The sequence below is a fragment of the Chrysemys picta genome, chromosome 6 (assembly GCF_011386835.1).
Source record: "Chrysemys picta bellii isolate R12L10 chromosome 6, ASM1138683v2, whole genome shotgun sequence".
Lineage (NCBI taxonomy): Eukaryota > Metazoa > Chordata > Testudines > Emydidae > Chrysemys > Chrysemys picta.
The window spans coordinates 123,151,668-123,173,817 of NC_088796.1; the positions used below are offsets into that span (position 1 = coordinate 123,151,668).

A 22,150-nucleotide genomic window follows, 5' to 3' on the forward strand; every position below is an offset into this window, starting at 1 on the left:
GTGTTTCTTCTCTCATTAATCCCGCTGTTTTTAACCAATAAAATTCAACAAACAGAAAAAGCATCTTCAATAGACAAAGCATAAATTGTTTTGAAATGCAACACAGTGATGATAACCAAACTAAAGGGCCTGAAAAGGCTTCTTCTCAGTACTGACAAAGTAAGGGTAAGCCAATTCCTAAACTGGAGTCTAAATAATCTGCCTACATGTCAGTCAGCCATTAGTCTGTTCCACTACGCAACGCCACCATAAACAGTATTTTAAAAATCAATTTGTTGGGCAGGTAGGAGAAGAAGCAGGAAGTACTCTGTATTATAAATTGTAGAGTCTGAAGATCATTTGATAAATAGCTTTTAAAATATTTTCTAATGACCGGCAAGTTTTGGCTCAATTCTGTACAATCTGCTCTGAGTCTTCAGTTCATTTGTCTGAATTTGCCATCAAAGCCAAAGCTATAAGAAGCAAAGCATTCATGCAATCACTGAGTGAAATGTTTAAATAAAAGAGTAGAGCATAATCCTGGGTGCACACACTTTTTGGTTGAGGTATTGATCATTGTTGGAAGAAAATAGATACTATATGTGAATAAAAAGTTAAATCAGAAATCTAATCTGGAGCGCAGCTGCTGGAAGACAAGCTATCATGTGCTGGGATCCCAAACAGTATCTGCTATAAAAAGAAGAACAGGAGGACTTGTGGCACCTTAGAGACTAACAAATTTATTAGAGCATAAGCTTTCGTGGACTACAGCCCACTTCTTCGGATGGGCTGTAGTCCACGAAAGCTTATGCTCTAATAAATTTGTTAGTCTCTAAGGTGCCACAAGTCCTCCTGTTCTTCTTTTTGCGGATACAGACTAACACGGCTGCTACTCTGAAACCTTTCAGTATCTGCTATGTGCGGAGAACACGTAAATTAGTTAAAATATCTCATGTTGTGTCAACATCCCAAAATGTTATTACAACGCCAGCCAAAGCTGCTAAGAAGGTTCCAGAGTTTCTAATGAGGTTTTCAGTCTGCTGAGCAGTGACCATAAAGGGCATTTGAATTTAACGCTGTTTACCAGAACAAGCGATATCCAGTATTTGTTACTTTTAATAGCAATTTCTAGTTGCCAGAAGTGATACCTCAAACACTCTTTCAAAAAGCTGACCTATTGTGTTAGTTAAAAACACTAGTAACCTTTCCAATGGCCCAGTGGAGAATAACATGTGTTGCTTCCTGGGATTTTTGGGTTCAATAAGCGCCTTCGGAATTGCACTCTACAAACGGGTAATAGCAGAAAACGTTGTCTAAATAACACACTTTGTCACTGATGGGGCAGGGGGGATAGAAGATAAATCATTTTTTGCACCCCTTAGGGTGATCGTCAATGCTGCAACTTTGAAAACTGTCTCTCCACATGTAGAAAAAGTGCAGAGATTAAGACTAGTGCTAAATACAGGAGAGAAAATATGTTAAAAGATGGCCCTTAATGAGGGAATGGATGAAATCTTGGCAGCTACAGGAGATTAGCCCTCTCATCATACATACCCTAATTGCGGTAGAGAAGAGGAGGTGAAAGCCCATCTTTCAAAGGTCTGGGATACGTCTGCCTCAAAAATTAATTTTATATATTTACAAAATAAAAATCTGCTATTGTTGTCTCTATCTTTGTCTCATGCACAAAGCATTTACATATCCTGGAAATACCCAGTAAAGGTCCAACTCTAGAAGATAATCCCTGCTTAAAATGCCAAATGAAAAAAAAAATCATTCCCTTTCGTTGTGCAAAACGGCAAAAGCAGTGGAACGTACCTTCAAAAATATCACACATGGGAGGCTAAAAAAAGAGCCAATGTACATAGGGAACACATATAGGGAGCAAGAGATATGGTCACTGTTGGTCACTCTCCCTTTGGCTCTAACTTGCTTCATGAAATTTTGACAGCCTTGATCAATTTCAAGCCATATGCAACCTTGTAATATAAAACTGAGATCAGGGTGAGACCCATCAGAATCAGTGGAGAAACAATAGCTATTTGCAGAGTTCCAGAGACACCTCTGCAGGAAACAAGAAAGCCAGCACCTACCCTCGTCTCCTCAAATAAAAAAGCTTATCCAGATATTGCTGCATAGCTATGATTAAAAATTGCACTCACCAGGATCATGGTGTCATAACGAGCTTTGGTAAAAAAAATAAATAAATACTGGTGGGAAATTGAAATAAAACCAAAATGTAAAGGGTACCATGAATCTTTAGGGAGGCTGAAGGAAGGGTAAAAATACAAGGGCTTTCATATATGTACCTAAGAGCCATGATGCACAGATTAGGAATTTGAACAGCATGATTTAAAATTTTCAGAATTTTAATTCAAAATAGAAATAGCAGAAGCAGTTTGATTTATGCAGCAGGCACCAAAACACTTCTTTCTGTCTCAATGGAAAGTACAGGTCACTGTATGCTTTTCCATCTCTTCTAAGTACCACCATAATAGACACAGACTAGAGACAGGAAGTTTATGTATGGAAGGGATTCTGTGTGCGCGCTGGGGGAACCAAGGAAGGATGTTCTTTGTTTTTATAATTTAAAAATAATGTGGTTCTTAGCTTTAACTATGGTGGCAAATAAGATGTAGAAAACGTAACCCAATTAGGAGGGGTGCTTCATTCCTTTCCCTGGAGTAGTAATTTTTTATTCTAGTGGAACCTCAGTATCTTTATCTCCATGTCTCAAGCACAAAGACAGGCCCACCAAATGATTGACACAACAGGCCACTCCAATAGCCACAGTATTGTGCAAGTTTCATTCCCTTTTTAGTGTGAATCAAACTGGGCACTACATATACCAACAGACTGTCACAGGAGGTCTCTCAAATTTATACAGCCATAAGTAACTTTGGCAAAAAATAAAGGTTTCACCAGTCATTAAATGTTATCTGTTAGTCTATAAGGTGCCACAGGACTCTTTGTTGCTTTTTACAGATCCAGACTAATATGGCTACCCCTCTGATACCAGTCATTAAATGTTATATTCCCCCTACACTCATGTTAAAAGCCTTAAAAAGTAATAATTTACATAGTAGGTATTCACAGTAAATCAACAGAAGTGACATTTAATCCTGTGTCCCAAACATTCTGAGAGTATAACTAAAAATATTTCTCAAAATAATTCCTACCTGAATTAAAGGAAATAAGTCTCTGAAAGAATAATTTGCTAATACAATTACAATAAAAAAAATTAACACCTTGTTTTTCCTTTTCTTCTTTTGATTTGACATAACCGTGTTCAAGTTTCAGCAAATCACTGTACTTGGAGTCCACAGCACCTGAGAGATGATGCTGTGAAGCTCAATAAATAAATTATGGATATATTAGATATTGAAGATTTGCAGGTTTTGCACCTTAAAATTGATATGTTACAGTTATCCATTAATCCACTATGTTTGAATGTATTAATAAATATTTAAATACTCTTTTGGTTTTTACTTTTATACCAGCAAAAGACAAAAATAATTTTCAGCCCTGTGTCGTTTTTACCTTCGACATCACTGTATTTGTTTTAGAAACAAAATACCAGATGGAGCAAACTTTTCTGTATTGTGTATGGTTGAATAAAGGTTGTTTGAATTTCAGTCAAAATACAGACATATACTGATTTAACCTACACCTCTTCCAAGAAGCATGCTACACTTTACCTCTCAGTCTTTTGTGTTCAGGCTGGGGGTTTAGGCTCAGAGCACACAGTTCCTTTCTGGCTCTCACATACATTAGACTACTCTCAAACATGTCATCATTAGCTTGCACCTTTTAAACAGAAAAAACTGTGTAAGTCTTGAGATGTTTTGCAGAGTAAATACATGTGAAAGGAGGAAATAATGCCTGAACAAAAACAAATTAAGTTCAATGCACATATTTGAAAGAAGGCTACAACATGGTACCAGACTCCACAGTGTAACTGATCACTGTTCTGTAAATCATAAAGCATGAGATTACCCTTGACAATACCATTACTGATGCTAGTCAAAAACATGGGAAGGATTTCTGAAGGGCTTCACTGCAAATGAAGCAAAACTACCTCTGGATATTAGCCACAAGTTAATTTTTCTAAACGCTACTCTTTGAGTTTAGGCAGCTGCACAACAAAATTATGGTAGTGCAATAAGAGAACAAAGATTTGAATTTTCACATTGGTATCACATCTAGTTAAAATCACTATTTTGATAAATTGATTACAAAATATCTCCAAAAAATAAATAATGTACTTTTTTCATGTAATATAAAAAGCTTACGTATTCTTTACACATTTTTCTATATTCTGCTGTGGGATAATTTTTAGAACCACCATGGGCAATTCCTATAGGTAAGCCTACAAAGGATGTGTACTGTCAGAAAATAAATTGATCACCTTGCCTGTCCAATATGGTTATTCACTGAACAATATAAAATGACCAAACAAAAGTGACATGTACACAAGTTACCACTTGCAAAGTATCATTTTGCTATGCACAAACTGTATTACCGAATGTCCTGGTACATTTGCTGCCTGAAAGCCACAAAGCATTCTGTTCAAGAAACATATATACTTTATACTGCCATGACACAGTTGTGGTTTTGAAGAAAGGAAAGAAAATGTGAAAATATAAAAAGAAAACAATCAAATAAAATGTTGTAAAATTGGGTTTTAATACTTATCTATAATACTTTTAAATTATTTTTAAAAGAGATGTATAGGGAGAAAACATATTTAATAAGAGAACGTGACAATCTGGAAATGTGATGTGGCAACTTGTGTTCTGTACCACTATACTTGCCATTGATTTGAGAACAATGCGCACAGCAATTTTTTTGTGAAATGGGCAGCCGCACAATGGTCTCAAACCAACACATTGTGGTGTGTGTTATAATCTATTTAGCAAGTAACTACAGAAAAGCAAACCGGAGAAAAACACATTCTGTAGGTGGGAATGTTACAGAATAGAGGCAAAGAACAGACAATTTAAAGAAGGGAAAGAAGACATATTTCTGGCTTCCTCCCTTATTACAAATATGTGGGCAATAGTGCTAACCATTTGAACAATAATTCTGAAGCAATCTCCTGCTTGCTGATATTAGTCCACATATTAGCAACTAAGAATGTCTCCCTCAACACCCATAACTACATAGTGTGTCATTTGTGGGCACCAAAAGAAAACTAAAGCAATATAGGGCTGAGAAAGTGCTACCCATATATTTGAGAGTCAAAGCTGAGTGAAGGCCCTAACTGCTACAGGTGACCTGACAGGCCTTACTGTACTGAATCAATATCTGACAGCAACGCTCCCTCTCAAGTGACTGACAGGGGACACTGTTTCTGGAAATTATCTCAGTGCAGCGAGAGACTAGCATGCACAGGGAAAGGGAAGATGACAGTCAAGTAGATTTTTCAGTCATTGGTTCCAGAATACATATTATCCTAGCAATAAAATAATCATCACAATGTGCGGCCGATGTGATAACTTCACCATGGAAAGGACTTGCTAAGAACAGGTCTCTACAATCAATTCTTTGAATTACCTCATCTTCACTGACTTTCCTCTACAGTAACTTGGAAACATATTTTAAAATATACCAAAAAGCTAGATACCAATAATCCTGCTGTTTAGGAATGACTGTGTACTATTTCATGCAGGATTTGTATATTGTTGATAGTAACTTTTAGAAAACAGCAAAGTCTCAGTACAATTGAATCATTTACATTGATCACTGGGATTATACCCTTCTCCTACTGTATTTTTCAGTAGTCTTAGTTTTGTGATTTCTCCCTCCAATTTTGCTTATTCTCAAATTTCTCTTGACATTGCTATATTTTCACTACCTACTAATTTGCCTTGATCACAATAATTAACCGTTATATATCTTTCTTATTTCTATTCTTGCTTCCCAAATATTGGTTTATTCCCCCTCCCTCCTCCCCCGTTTATTTAACTAATTCAAGTCCTCCTGAATTCCCTCCTCTCTCTTTGTCAGTTCTTTGGAGTAGAGAGACTGTCATTTGCTTCTCTGCAAAGCACTATGCACATGTCTGGCACTACTCAAATAATACACAACAGTATTAACAATTATCTGCTACATCATATTTTATGTCTGCCATCCCACTTTACAATTTCCTCCTTTTGGTTTTTGCCACCTTGCACTGCATCTACTTCTTTCCCTTTATTTTTCCTTTATAATATTGACATCAATATCATGGTAACCAGATCTTTCCATCAGCTCCTTTACTCTATTCAGTGTTATCTACACAAAAGTACTGACCTTCACTGACAGCAGTTCCACAGCCTTCAATGTTCAAAATGATATTTTCATCTCTGACATCTGTATCACATCCCAATAGCATCCAGCTCTCCACATTATCACTTTCAGAGATCGTGCTCTCCTCTTCTTCCTCATCATTTGAGCTATCCTCTATTACCAGAATCTCTTGGATCAAGCGTACTCTACCAGCAGAAGTTGGTTTAGACTTCTCACTAGCCCTTTTCTCTTTACTTGACTTTTTTGCATCAGAAACCAAGGTAGTGGGTGCAGAAGCTCTAGCAGGGTTCCGTGTGGAGCATCCTGGTTGACTATATTGTTTTGCTGGTGTTAGGGCGGTTGCTGTCTTCTTCACTTTGCTTTTGTAAACACTGTCTTCATCAGGTGTGTCAGACAAGATGATGACCTCAGGGCCATCTGAAATCTGAATAACCTCATTGTCCGAAAATATACGGTTCTTGCCCTGGTCCAATTTATTGATCAAAACTGAACTCTGAACTTGCTTCTCTACAGAGTCCACTATCTCCTCATTCTCTTCCTGCCCATTGACTTTTCCAAGACTCTGTGCATAATGGACCTGGCTGTAGAGATGAAATTCTACCTCACTGTCAACACTTAGTTCGCTGGATGACTCCTCACGATAAAGGTCATCATCATATGTTTCTATGTCTCCATGACCCCCGAACATTCTGGAAAGAAAGTAGACCCGTATCTAGGAAAAATAAAACACCATATCAGTAAAGCCAAGTAAATAGGTCCAGAAACTCCATGAAAATGTAATACTTTTTCCATCTGTAATAGCAGAAGCCTTTTAAATACTTAAAACATCATTCATACCACTCTTTAATGCAAACAATAGTTAACTACATAATATCCACAGAAAATTAGTAGGTGTTTCCGTGGACAATCACAGAGCTATGAACACAGACAATGACATCACACCAAGCAGATTTATGATACCGGAAACATTAGCTATAATATTCACAATAGCAAATGCTATAGTAAGGTTGCACTTTGATTTTCATTTTAACCTCAGCTGTTTTGACTCAGTCATGACAATTGCATTTAACATTATCCTAGTCCCCAGTAACCGTCCTACATGGTAGACACAAAACCAGAGCTCAGGACTCAGTTGGAAGCCAAGAGAAGATCCTGCGTTTTAGCTTTAGCGCTTTCAATTGCTGTACCGGTATTAATTCTGAGTACTTCATAGTCTTTATTACTGAGCAATGCCTCATATTTGCACACCAAGCAGGCAGATACCATTCACCCATTTTACAAAAGAGATACTAAGACCACTTACGACAGAGCTGGGAATAGAACCTAAGTCTCATATCTCTTCCACTCAGGAATACGGCATTATAGAATAAATGTGCCAAACTTGTAACCACTACTCACTCCCACCCAGAGCCAGGAACAGAACCCGAGATTTCAGATTTATAACATTCCTCTGGTGTCTAGTAAACAAGATAAGTTATTTCTGATTCATGCATCATGAACAATAAGAAATCTGCAACTGGAACTTAGATTATAGTTCTTCTGATAATATGAATAGAATCCAGCTCACTCTCCCATAGCTGGCTCTGTAGTGCTAACATGGGTAAAAAGTGTAAAAACATAGTAAAGTAAAACGCCACTCTGGATACACAGAGAGACCAAGTCTACGGAGTAAGAATTTTTAGTGTTATTTTTCAATGCAGAATTGCCGTTCAAATTTCACGGCTTGTCCATTTGTTTTGGAAACATAACTTTAAAAATGGTTCACATTACATATAGGAAAAAGTATTTTTCTTTCCTCTTTAAAGCCTGATCTTGCATTTCTGGACACAATAAAACCACTCAAGTAAATGGACCTTTCTGAATATGTAAAAAATACAAGGCTGGACTCCGAGGGTATGTCTACACAGCAATTAAACACCCTCAGCCAGCCTAGGTCAGCTGACTTGGGCTCACGGGGCTTGGGCTATGAGGCTGTAAAACAGCCATACAGACATTCAGGTTCGGGATGGAGCCCAGGCTCTAAGACAGGACCCTCGCCCCATCATGGAGTCCCAGAGCCTAGGCTCCAGTTTGAGCGTGAATGTCTACGCTTCAATTACACCTCTACCCCGATATAACGTGACCCAATATAACACGAATTCGGATATAACGCGGTAAAGCAGTGCTTTCTGGGGGGGGAGGCAGGGCTGAGCAAAGCAAGTTCGATATAACGCGGTTTCACCTATAACGCGGTAGGATTTTTTGGCTCCCGAGGACAGCGTTATATCGAGGTAGAGGTGTATACAGCCTTGACGAGCCCAAGTCAGCTGACCTGGGCCGGCTGCAGGTGTTTAATCAATGTATAGCTATATCCTGAGTTTTTTGGCTGTGGAAGGTGGTGGTTTGGCCATGTTAAAGTTCACAAAGGATATATATCCATCCTAAATGAAAAATTCAAATCTATATTTACTATTGCTATTATGGTAGTACCAAGACACCCAAGTTCAGGGTCCCATTATGCTAGGTACTGTACATACACATAAGAGGAGACTGGCTCTGTCCCAAAGAGCTTTCAGTCTATAACAACATTCTACATGAGGTCAAACTAAAAAGGAAAGCACCCAACGTGACCTTACATACACAAGTTTTTGCAAAAGTAAACATTGTAAACATAGCTAAAATTGCAAACGAATTGCAAATTTTAAGTATAGAAAAAAATAATGCTTATGACCAAGGGGTTTTGCACCCTCTCTAATTTAAATCTGCATTTGAAATGGTGTACCCACCAACAATTTGAAGAGAGTCCTATAATTCAGCCTCATCCCAAAATTGCTGAGCTCACAGCAAAGATTAACGTGATGTTCTGATGGGAAAATCCAAGGACAGAGACAAGGACAGCATAGGAATCCTACTGTTTCACAGCCCTTGGCTTATCACTAGGGCTGGGTAGGAAATATCATTCCCATACTGCGAGAATTTTTGAAAACTCAAAAAACATTCCTGTTCTGAATAGAGACAAAAGGCAAAAACTCAAAATATTTCACAAAGTGAAAAACTTAATGGTTCCGGTGAAGCAAAACATTTTGGTTTGATAATTTCAAAACATTTTGGATTGGTTTTGACCTTTTTAAAAACTTTTTTTTAAATAATACATTAAGTTAAACTTCACGACACGTCATTTTGAACCAAAAACAACTGAAAAACAAGATGGGACATTTTGACAAATTTAAAAAAAATAAAAATAAAAAAAAACTTTTTGGGGGGGTTAGAAAGTTTGTCAAAACCTGCCCTTTCCAATGAAATTTCAGTTTTAAGAAAAAATTCAGTTCCATCAAAAAATTTCTGACCATTTCTTAACACAGCTAATTGAGTTACTTTCTGGCCTGGTACTGGAGTCTCCAATATTTATAAATTTGGGAGACTTTAATACCCATACATATGACACTTCTATCTAGCATGAAATCTCTTCTCCACCATGACAACTACAACATTCTGTCTAGGATCCCTCTGAATTAGTGGGTCCACTAGAGGAGACTCATCAGCCCATTGAGTTTCCAGAAAGAACACCATGACAGAGAGCCCTATTTAGCTACATGACCAGTGCAATGATAGTCTGGCAAGGCCCTACAGTCATCTGTTGTCCACTACTCTTGGTGCACTGGCCAGTAGACACACCTTCCTCCCATTGTCTTGGTTCACTGATGACCTATGCTAGATAAAGCATGAGAGAATGAGATTAGAACATAGTGACACAAAATGTATCCAAATGGGATTAAGACCAAAAAATTTATGCAATTCTATGCTTCAACTGAGAGAAATGTTAAAAAAAACTTCTGCCATAGCATCTGTAAAATCTTGACTAGCTGAACTGTAATAGCTAAAGTACAAACACTGATTTCAGACAATCTCTGACTCAATTAGCATTTACCTTGAAGAGCCCTTATATTACTTTTGGAGGCACAGGGGTTGGCAATGAATCACTCAAACTCAATATAAACTCTCCAGGTCCAAACAGACAGAATCAGAGCAGAGGATGAGGAACATACCACCTTCCTGGACAGAATTTTTAACCAATCAAGCAACCTTATGCCACCTTAGACTAATAATCTGTGATTTTTGAAAGCAAGTACAGAATACTTCCTTCAACAAGGTGAGCCCACTATCATGGTTAAAAAGCAATAGTTTGGCTGGTGTTCAAGAAGCCATCACTCAACTCAAATAATCTTGCCTATTATTGTTGTGTCTTTAACCCTCACATTCTAGACAAAGTTATTGAGAAGTTGGTTAAGTGAGCCATGACCAAAAACATAAGCATCCAATGTTAGATCTATTAGCACTCTTTGACACTTGATCATGAGGTGCTGCTAATTCATCTAGACAACATTAGAGCAATTTGGCCCATCCCCATTAACGTCTATCATTCTCTCCTATCAGATAGACTCCAGAGGATCAGGACAGATAACTAACTGCTCCTCCTTCTCCCCGAGGCTCTTGAACTGGGGAGTCTTACAGAGATCAATCGTGTCTCCTCTCTTCTTCAGCATATATGTCAGATCACTGAGGAGATGAGATACTACAGGCTTTATCACCAATAAGCTGGATGGCATCCAGCTCTCCATCTCATTCTCACCAAACATGGGCAATAACTTTACTCATACTTTCTAGTGCTGGAGTGAGAAAAAATACTTGGATGAAAAGTGGCCGGTCAATCTCTAGCCAAGGAAAACTGAAATTCTATTGGTAGGAAAAGAGAAAGCCCTTGACAGAAATTGACAGAGCTTTCCCTTCATCCTCTGTTGAGGACATCTGCACTCAGACTGTGATGGGGAAGTCCTGGAATCTTACTGAACTCCTATTGACATTAAAATAGCCAGAAATGCTTTTTTCGATCTTCAACTAAAGAGGATATTTCCTTTCAGATGTGGGGCTACCCAAAGGGACTGATGCTTGTCACCTTTACGCTGGACTACCACAAAGCACTCCCTTGGGTTTGAGTGTGAAAGCCAAGTAGAAGCTTCAGCTGGTCCACCATTTTCCTAGGTAATACAGACCAATAAGAGCACATCACAGTGGTGATTCACACTCCACATTGCCTCAAGATCCATGTCACGGTCCTGGTGCTAATATACAAAAGGTGCAGGGATTTGGCCAAATGCGATAGCTAACTGAGCCACGGGCACAACTTTTGGTGCAAGGCTTCCCTTAATATGTCCTAGAGTTCAGACCAGAAGGTACCATTAGATCATCTAGCCCGATCTATCACAGGCTACTGAGTTTCACGCAAATATCCCTGTGTTGAGCCCAATGACTTCAGTTAAATTAAGGCATTTTAGTCCTCAGGAGACTAAACTGCTTTGTGCCACAGGCAAAGAACAGTAATGGTTGCAAAATGGCTGGCAGTGTCTCTTGGACACTAAATGAGAACAACCCAATTAAAGGAACATAGCCAAGTTTAAAAAAAAGTCACGCTTGTCTGAAATTTTTTAAACCACTGTTGTTACAAGCAACGCCCTAGAATTCTAAAATAAAGAGATTAGAGAAAAAACCATTGTATTTTTTTCAACTTATTTACATTGTGCATTTGACAGTGGTTTCCTGTATAGCCATTTAACAAATAAGTTTCTTAAGAGAGAGATTTTTTTTTAAATAGTATCATGTGATTGAAAAATGACAAACATTCTAGGGGATGAGGGGGAGGGCGGAAAAGAGCAAGGTGTAGTTACTGACTAGAAGGCAGAGTTACAGGATGGAGAAAGTATCAGAGGGGTAGCCGTGTTTGTTGCTTTTTACAGATCCAGACTAAGAGTCCTGTGGCACCTTACAGACGTATTGGCGCATAAGCTTTCGAAAGCTCATGCTCCAATACGTCTGTTAGTCTATAAGGTGCCACAGGACTCTGTTGCTTTTTACAGGATGGAGAAAGACTATCCAACAGTCGTACCAAATAAAGCTCTGGAATAATGGCTAGTAAAACACATTCTCTTGCAGGAAGCTCCTTCATTGACCACAGTTGAGAAGGTACTGTCTGGAACATTCAGAAAACAGCATTTATGCATGCTAGAGGGTGTTGTGCACAACAGCCAACTGGGTGGTCTGGCCTTGCCACCACCACCCTGCATTGGGAAGAATAGTACCCCTTATATTAAATATTCTTCATGGACTTGCTCAAACCAACTTCACATACCCTGTGTCTCTGTTACATCCTCCACTCTCCCCATAATTCCTCTGCTAATCTAGTACTGTCCTCCTGCTAGTCCCAACATATAGCACACAGATGGTACAATGGCCTTTTCCTCTACTTCTCTTGCCATCTGGAAGACAACTCCTGCTTAAATAACTCTCCATCTTATTTTAAATGTAAATTGAAAACTTCTTTTTTAACACTCTATGCCCTTGTAGCTGCAAAGACAGCCTTTCAAATGTGGACCTCTGGCGTGTTTTTTCCCTGAGTCTGTAGTCACCTCCAGTGCACCTGCTACAGCTCAAATCTTCACACAGCAGCAGCCAACAGAATTGACAAATCTATTCAGTTTCTCTGATGCTACTTAATACCAGATGGACGGCAATAAAACTGAAGAGCAAAATTGACATGATACTTACACCGGCTGGTTGCTGCTAAGAATATTACCATTAAAGGCATTTGAGCTAATCCAGGATGGGAAAGAGGCTACAGAAAAAAACAGAATGAGAAGGGATAAGGCCCCAGCAGAAGCCAAGATACTGAGGAAGGAAAGAGCAGCAGACCTTTACTGCGGTCAGAAGGCCCTGCGATGGCAGGGGTCTCTGGTAAATATTTAAGGCTCTACCTATACATCTTCATTTTTCTCTTCCTGTACTTTTATGTAATCTCTGTAGTGGTGTTACTTAACTCTAAACTGTTTTAGGACAAAGAATTGTATTAAAGAAGTTGTACAAAATAAAGATGTGTTGTATTGTTTAATGGAGTAGGTACAAGAGAAAGGAGAATAGCTAGTCTTTTTCCCAAGTATGAAAAACAAAACAAAACAAAGTAGCAAATGAAGATATTCTGTTCTAGAAAAATCAATGGTCTCAGAGAACGACCAAAAGCTATTCAATCCCCACCAGCTTGTTCAGATTTAAATCATTTGAGATTTGGATAATACCTGTAACACTTAGAGTCCAGACTAGAAAATCTCTATTCCATTTTATCCATATTTAATTAAATAGGCTAAAGCACTACACAGTTCATGTATCATGAATAATACCACTATGACAACTGAAGATATGCAATGCATAATGTCTTTTTAACTTACTGAACTGGTGTTTTTAACGTTTTAAATTATTCTAACAGAACTTCAGATAGATGGCTGTAAATTTAAATTAATCTTTAAACAAATCTATTTAAATTGAAACACGTTTTATTTAAATTGAAATCATTTTAATCCATCCTGCACCAGAGCTGACACAGGATGTATCTAAGTGTCTTTTATCCCAGTTTCAAGTAGCATAGAAGTAGATGGAGGGCACCATGAGGTTGACACTAATGGATAAAGTGGCCCTGCCATTTATGATTACTTCACAGGCAAAGGGAGGATAGCTTGCATTGCTAAACAGCAGCCTATCCAAACAAATAAGAAGCAACAGGAGAGACTAAGTGCTCTTTCTTGAAATGTTAGTTTTCTAGCATGTTTGTAGTTTGTTCAAATGGAGAGAAATAGTTTTCAAGTAGAGTGAAAACTGCTTTAAACAAGAAAAAATTGAATCTGAGACAAAAATGGTGTCTTAAACAGAATCATCAGACACAAAGGTGAGCACAATATGTTGGGGGAAGAGTCAAAATGGCGTTTGTAAAGGGAACTCATGCCTTACCAATCTATTAGAATTCTTTGAGGAGGTCAACAATCATGTGGACGAGGATGAGCCAGTGGATAGAGTGTATTTGGACTTGCAAAATGCATTTGACAAGGTCTCACACCAAAGGCTTTTAAGCAAAGTCATGGGATAGGAGGGAAGGTCCTCTCATGGATCAATAACTGGTTAAAAGATAAGAAATAAATGATAAGAATAAATGGTCAATTTTCACAATGGAAAGAAGTAAATAGCATGGTCCTCCAAGGATCTGTACTGAGACCTGTGCTGTTCAACATATTAATAAATGATCTGAAAAAGAGGGCAAAAAAGGTGGCAAAGTTTGCAGATGATACAATATTACTCAAGATAGTTAAGACCAAAGCAGACTGTGAAGAGTTACAAAGGAATCTCAAAACTGGGTGCTGGGGTAACAAAATGGCAGATGAAACGCAGGATTGGTAAATACAAACTAATGCACATTGGAAAACATAATCCCAATTATACATACAGAATGATGGTTTCTAAATAAACTGCTTCCAGTCAAGAAAGAGATCTTGGAGTCCTTGTGGCTAGTTCTCTGAAAATATCCACTCAATGTGCAGAGGTAGTCAAAAAAGTTAAGTGTTAGAAACCATTTAAAAAGGGATAGATAATAAGACAGAAAATATCATAATGCCACCATATAAATCAATGGTACACCCACACCTTGAATAATGCATGTGGTTCTTAGAAATGGAAAAAGTACAGAGAAGGGCAACAAAAATGATTAGGGGATGGAACACCTTCCATATAAGGAGAGAGCAAAAAGACTGGGACTGTTCAGCTTGGAAAACAGACAACTAAGGGGGGATATGATAGAGGTCTATAAAATCACGAATGGTGTGGAGAAAAAGAATATGGAAGTGTTATTTACCTCTTCACATAACAAAAGAACCAGGGGTCACCCAATGAAATTAATAGGTAGCAGGTTTAAAACAAACAAAAGGAAGTATTTCCTTCATACAACGCACAATCAACCTGTGAAACTCATTGCCAGGGTATGTTGTGAGGATCAAAAATATAATTGGGTTCAAAAAAGAATTAGATAAGTTCATGGAGGATAGATCCATCAATGGCTATTACCCAAGATGGTTAGGGATACACCCTCACCCTCCAGGTAACCCTAAACCTCCAATTTTCAAAAGCTGGGACTGGACAACAGGGGATATAGTTGCACTGTTCTGTTCGTTCCCTCTGAAGCATCTCACATTGGCCATTCTCTGAAGGCAGGATTCTGGGCCACATGGACCACTGGTCTGACCCAGTATGGGCATTCTTGTTCTTATAACAGTATTAAAAACTTCAGGGATTCTTTACAATGATCTCTTAGGGAACTTATCTAAACATTTTTTCCCACCATGATCACAGAATGGGTGCAATTCCATTTAAATCAGCCGAGTTGTCCCTTTACATCAAGGATGAATTTTACCTGAAGACCTGAGCACAGCTCTTTGCCAACAGTCCAGATGATGAATTTATAAATAACCCAACATTATTCCAGTGTAGAAGATCATAAAGATGGAGGTTTTTAGGACAGCAAATGGGGAAGGAGAGGAAAGGTGCTAACCCAACTATCTATGCTGAATATATGCGGTACCCATTTACAGAACAAACAAACGTAATTTTATTGAAATTATATTAATCTCTTCTCCCCCTCCAAGTGCCTCCTTCTGACCTTTCCCATAAAATACAAAGTTCTAAGGATGAAACTGCCAGGGACCCACTACTCACTCTTTTCCTGAACTGTCTAGGGACTTACAGGTTTGGCACTCATATAGCAATTGAAGAACTAGACATTTATACAATAACACGGAAGACAAGCACTTTTTTTTTTTTTTTTAATACCAAGCAGCTCTAAAATTTAAGGCATTTAGCACTACTAAAAGCTTTTATGGCACAAGATGGCAGAGCCTGGCCCACCTCATCTTAAATAAAGACAACGGGTGCCAACATGAGATGTACCATCTTGGTCTAAGTAGACACTACTTGGATCAAGAGGGAGTACTACATGCTGGGACCCCAGTATCAAGGCCAGCTGCAATACGCTGATTTACACTACTTAGGTGTAAAAGGGTCAACATTTGGGAGCCAGCATCACATGGAAACCATGTCATATGTGGGCGGTTTGGGGCTGCAGAAGGGAGACGAGGAAAGGGGTAGGCGGTGGGGAGGTGACTCTGGGCAGGACATGATGAGGATGGGGTGGGGGGCAGTGATGCAGAGGACGTGTAGTGGAAGTGGGGTTTTCCAGGGACTCAGACAGGGTGCATGTGGTGAAGAAGTAGCTCCAGGGAGGAGAGTCTGAGGAAAGGGGCATTTGGACTCTGGGGAAAATGAGGTATAAGGGGGTGAAGAGGCTCTGGAGAAAGGGAGCTTTAGGACGACGGAGCTTGCGGGAAGGCACGAGGCTCCGGGCAAGGACCAGAGCATGCTGCGGGAGAGTGGCAAGGGCCTCTGGAAACAGGGGGCATGGAATGCAGAGGTGGGCAGGGGACATGTGGGGAGACACTGGCCGGGCAGCGAGCGCAGGGAACAGGTGCGGGGGGAAGCTCTGGGTTGGGGGAAGGAAGAAGGGCTCTGGGCCAGGCAGGGGGCGGGGAGCCTCTGAGCTACGCAGAGGGCAGAGGTGGTTCTGGAAAAGTAGGAAGTATGGCAGAGAAGGGGCTGGGGGCATTCAGGGGATGGGGGCTCTGGCGGAGGTGGCTCTGGACAGGTAGGGGGTACGGAAGAGAAGGGGGTGGGGGTGAGGGGCTCTGGCTGGGGAGGGGGCACGGGGAAGGGGAGTGGGTGGGGTACCTGGAGGGGGAGGCTCTGGACAGGTAGGGGGTATGGAAGAGAAGGGGGAGGGGGCTCTGGCCGGGGAGGGGGCACGGGAAAGGGGAGTGAGGGGGGAGGCTCTGCACAGGTAGGGGGTACGGAGGAGAAGGGGGAGGGGGCACGGGGAAGGGGGAGGGGGCGGGGTACCCGGAGGGAGGAGGCTCTGGACAGGTAGGGGGTACGGAGGAGAAGGGGGAGGGGGCACGGGGAAGGGGGAGGGGTACCCGGAGGGGGGAGGCTCTGGACAGGTAGGGGGTACGGAAGAGAAGGGTGAGGGGCTCTGGCTGGGGAGGGGGCACGGGGAAGGGGCGGGGTACCCGGAGGGAGGAGGCTCTGGACAGGTAGGGGGTACGGAGGAGAAGGGTGAGGGGCTCTGGCTGGGGAGGGGGCACGGGGAAGGGGGAAGGGGCGGGGTACCCGGAGGGAGGAGGCTCTGGACAGGTAGGGGGTACGGAGGAGAAGGGGGAGGGGGCACGGGGAAGGGGTACCCGGAGGGGGGAGGCTCTGGACAGGTAGGGGGTACGGAAGAGAAGGGTGAGGGGCTCTGGCTGGGGAGGGGGCACGGGGAAGGGGCGGGGTACCCGGAGGGAGGAGGCTCTGGACAGGTAGGGGGTACGGAGGAGAAGGGTGAGGGGCTCTGGCTGGGGAGGGGGCACGGGGAAGGGGCGGGGTACCCGGAGGGAGGAGGCTCTGGACAGGTAGGGGGTACGGAGGAGAAGGGTGAGGGGCTCTGGCTGGGGAGGGGGCATGGGGAAGGGGCGGGGTACCCGGAGGGGGGAGGCTCTGGACAGGTTGGGGGTACGGAGGAGAAGGGGGAGGGGGCTCTGGCCGGGGAGGGGGCATGGGGAAGGGGAGGGGTACCCAGAGGGGGGAGGCTCTGGACAGGTTGGGGGTACGGAGGAGAAGGGGGAGGGGGCTCGGGCAGGGGGCGCTTGGGGGGAGGGGCTCTGCGGAGGGGTGGAGGCGGGCGAGGCCCGGCCCGGCCCGGCCCGCCACGCTGGGTGCTGCCTGCCCACCGGCGGCCCCGCTCACTCACATACTCGCTGCCGGCTCCTGCACCAGGAAGCACCAACCAGGAAACCCCGCGACCGGAACACACGCTGGGAACGCCCCCGAGTCCCCGCCCATTGCGCCGGCACTTCCGGCGCAGGGGAGGGCTGCTGAGCGCGCGCGTCACGGGCGCGAGCTCCGCGCTTCCCCTGGCCCCGCGCGCTGCTGGCGAGGCGCTTCCCTCGGCGCGGGGACGGAGCCTGGGCTGCGCCGAACCGCCACAAAACTACATGTCCCATGAGTCCATGGGGCTTCCGACGTGACCGCGGCACGTGGCGCGCGGAGCGGAGGGGAGGGTCCGGGCGTGTGGCGCGAGACTGGCTGTTCCGAGTGCGGGCGGGGCCGCCTACGCTCCGTGGGGTTGTCATGGGGGGAGAGGTGGGAACCGCTCGTTCTCAGCGACCCTGCAGAGATCCTGGCCCCATAGCACTGGGGCTGGCCCCACAGTGATGATGCAGCCACGTTGCCTGAGCTTGCTAAGAGCCTGCACCAATAGCCCCCATAGACTACTGACCCCTGAGTAACCTGTACAGCGACGCTGCCTATGCCTGCAGAGAGCCTTGCCCCATAGCACCGGGGAGGCTGACCCTAGAGCGACTGGTACAGGACTAGATGATCTCCTGAGGTCTCTTTCAACCCTGATATTCTATGTCAGCAACACAGCCTGAGCCTGCAAAAGTGACCCACTGAGCAATGCTGCCTGAGTTTGCTGAGAGCCTTCACAGACTGCCCCAGTTAGCCCAGAGTGACCAGTACAGTGACGCTGCCTGAGTCTGTGGAGAGCATGCAGTGATACCCCAAGTAAGTAGGACTGACCCCATAATGACTGACATAGCAATGGTGCTTTTGTCTGCAGAGAGCCTGGACCAATGGCCCCAAGAGAGTGGACTGACCCCAGAATGACCAATGCAGCGACACTGCCTGAATCTGTACAGACCTATAGCATCAGAGGAGGGGACTGACTTCATCTGCAGAGAGCCAGGACCAAGAGTCCCGGCGGGGAGGGGAATGATCCCATCCTAACTGATGGTGCAATATTTGCACAAGTCTGCAGAGCCTGGAATGATCGCTGTGAGAGGGAACTGCCCTGTGCATCTCTGCAGATTGTTAATACCACAGCTAAAGACAATGACACTGATGTCTATCTCCCTGCTGCTCACAGCCTGAAGGAGAGGGATGAGCATATTACCAACAACTCCACAGTCTGCTGTAGGGGGTGGCTCTCTTTCTTGCCACAAATGGGTATTGCTTCAGTGAGGGCCACCTCTCTGATCCCATAGTGCAAGGCTGGCAGCCAGTGTTCTGCCTGGTGAGCCCTCTGCTCTAGGGACTTTGGGGATGTTTCCATTTCCTTCCTGACTACATAGAGAGACTGGGAGGCCCTCCCTTCCCCTCATGGACCAGTGGCAGTGGTGAGAGCAGCAGCAGGGTGCCCTTCCCCTTAGACTCCAATGACTCCCTCGGATGAAGGCAGACTCAGGCAATTATTTCCACGTTGGGTGTGTTTTCATACTTTTTTTTTTTTTGCATCCATGAGGACTAGAAACTTTCCTTTTTGTTAAATGAAAGCTGAGATTCCAATAATCACATAACTCTAGGAACCAGGGTCACATGCCTGTGCCTTAGCCCTGCTTATGGAGTATCCAAACTAAAGGAGAGCCAAGCTATGAAGCCCAAGAAAAGCCCACTTGATCATACTCTGAACGTCTGTGAGTGGTATCTCATCTTGATGCTTAGTTCGCAGATCCTGGGGAGGACCCCTCACACTCCCATTGCAGCCCCAGTAGTAAGGGTGTAACATCCAGTTGTGCTGGTTTACGTGAGGCTGGCCTTTGTGTGCTGCTTACTTGTTCTCAGCACAGCTCATTCTGCAACTGGCCATTTCACTGTTGTGTGGAGCTGATGCCTGGAGCCTGAAATTGCTGCTATTGGTGTCTTTCACCGTCATTGACTTATGACAGGAGTGGGTAAATTACGGCCCGTGGGCCGGATCCTGCCTGTCGGGTTTTGAGTCTGGCCAACAGGACTGCTACCCCTGTACCCCTGTGGTGGCGCGGGCCCCGCCCCACTCGCAGAAGCGGCTGGCACCAGGTCTCTGCGGCCTCTGGGGGAGGAGAGGGCAGAGGGCTCCACACTTTGCCGTGGCCTTTGGGTACCTCCCCTGAAGCTCCCATTGGCCAATGGAAGCTTCGGGGGAGGTACCCACAGGTAAGGGCAGCACATGGAGCCCTCTGCCTCCTCCCTCCCCCAAGGGCCGCAGGGATGTGGTGCTGGCCGCTTCTGGGAGCGGCACAGGGCCAGGGCAGGCAAAGAGCCTGTCCTGACCTCAGCACGCGCCGCTGCCACCCTGGAGTCGCTCCAGGTAAGCAGCGCCATGCCGGAACTTGCACCCCAACCCCCTGCCGCACCCCTCCTGCACCCCTACCCTCTGCCCTGAGCCCTCTCCTGCACCCCAACCCCCTGCCCTGAGCCTCCTCGTACACCCTGCACCCCTCCTGTGCCCCAACCCTTTGCCCTGAGCCCCTTCCTGAGCACCGCACCCCCCCACACACTCCACACTTCCTTCCGCACCCCAACCCCCTGCCCCAGCCCTACATTCATGGTCCTGTATACAATTTCCCCACCCAGATGTGGCCCTCGGGCCAGAAAGTTTGCCCACTTGAGATGGGAAAAGGGGGATGATTCTGTCAGCAGCATTCTGGATGTCTTCAAGGAACAGAGCCAATGTTTTCCCCAGAATCATTTAAAAGTCTTTTTTCCTTCCTGTATTACTGACCCTCAATAATTATGACCACAGTGCTGATGGTATAGCTGGTACACTGGCAGGTTGTCAGCCACTTCATGTCTAGAATCTTGTTAGCCAATACATATGCTAGGCATAGTATTATATTAGGGTTGGGAAGTTATGTTAACTGAATGTATTATTCTCTCCCCACAGTTCTTTCCACCCATGTCAAGTTTCCCAAAACACCGTGCATTAGCTGAAGTAAGTTTTGGCTTAAGTAGATAGGAAAACTGTCGGGATTGGGACATAGCAAGAAGTAGGGAGTTACTCTCACAGGCTAATACTAGAATATCCCAAAGGAAAAGGACAAATACATGAATGTTCTGTCATGGGACAAAACCAGGAGGTGCCTTCATTCTCCTTAGTACCTGGACTGCATGTATTCAGAACAAAGAGATAAGGGATGCACCATGATACCAGAAGAACAAGGTAGAAAGCTGAGTGTTCATATCTAGTTTCAGATGATGTACATAGCTTCCTTTACTTGTAAACTGGTAGGGTATACAAAGATGGTATTAGGGGGTGTAAATTTGGGAGCACACCTTCTGCATAAGGTGAATGTAACAATCCTGCATGAGATGGCTTCCCAGAGATTGGTATCATTTTGGACTTTTTTCCAGAACTATATTAGTATTGGCTTTTAGCAATAAACCAAACTGACATTTAGTCTCTTGAATATATTTCACAACGAACCAAAGTGTGGTCAAGCAATTCTGTCAAAAACCTAATCCTTTTTCCCACTTGTAGTTGAAGTATTCTTGTGATAATATTTATTCTCCTCTAGCTTCCTGCCATGTAGCATTTGTGTAGCTGCTTTGGGGTTAATTGGCTTAGCCTCAGGACGCTTGGTAGAAGTTAGCACTACGGCCTTTCTCTTTCCCATGAGTCTGTGAACTTGTGATCCTGATAAAGCACTATGAGGGATGTGAATGGCAACTATTACAGCTAGCCTCACTGGGAGCACAGGAGGGAAAAGCCAATGAGAAGATTCACCTATTGCAGACTGTAGTGCCCTGCCAGTTTGAGGATTGCACTTTCAGCCACATCCTCATACAGGTGCTCCCATTCTTGCTCCATGCAGGCTTCCATCTTCACCCTTGTCATCGCACCACACTCATGTTCCATGCCATTGCAGTCCTTCCCACCCTCGTTCCAGGTGCTGCACTGGTCTCTCACTTGCTTCTGGTTCAGTGCCAGAGGTGTGCTATAAATAGGGCTGCTACACACAAAAAAGTGGGTGTTGCCTTTTATTGGCTCTTTAGGGTTTATGCAGATAAGTTCAAAAATGTTTGGGTTGCTTTCTTTTCAAAGATATTTCTAATGAAACAGAACAAGCAGAAGAAAAAGCAAGTCATCAATGTTCTTCTCTGTGGTGGAGGACCCTGTCAAGATCTCTGT

The 22,150-nt window shown here is 43.5% G+C and overlaps 1 protein-coding gene across 2 annotated transcripts in view; it reads right to left on the bottom strand.

Moving 5' to 3' along the window:
* ZCCHC7 (zinc finger CCHC-type containing 7) overlaps positions 1-18,221 on the bottom strand; it is a 160,249-nt gene extending 142,028 nt beyond the window's left edge. The window contains exons 1-2 of one of the 2 annotated variants that reach the window (XM_065549770.1): positions 17,958-18,221; positions 6,274-6,982 (exon numbers count right to left, since the gene is read on the bottom strand). In XM_065549770.1, the coding sequence (XP_065405842.1) occupies positions 6,274-6,982; positions 17,958-18,206 (958 nt within the window). In that variant the 5' untranslated portion in view covers positions 18,207-18,221. Of the gene's footprint in view, positions 1-6,273; positions 6,983-17,953 lie in introns of both variants that reach the window. The other variant, XM_065549771.1, reaches the window with a different exon arrangement.
* Between the last annotated feature and the right edge of the window lie 3,929 nt (positions 18,222-22,150).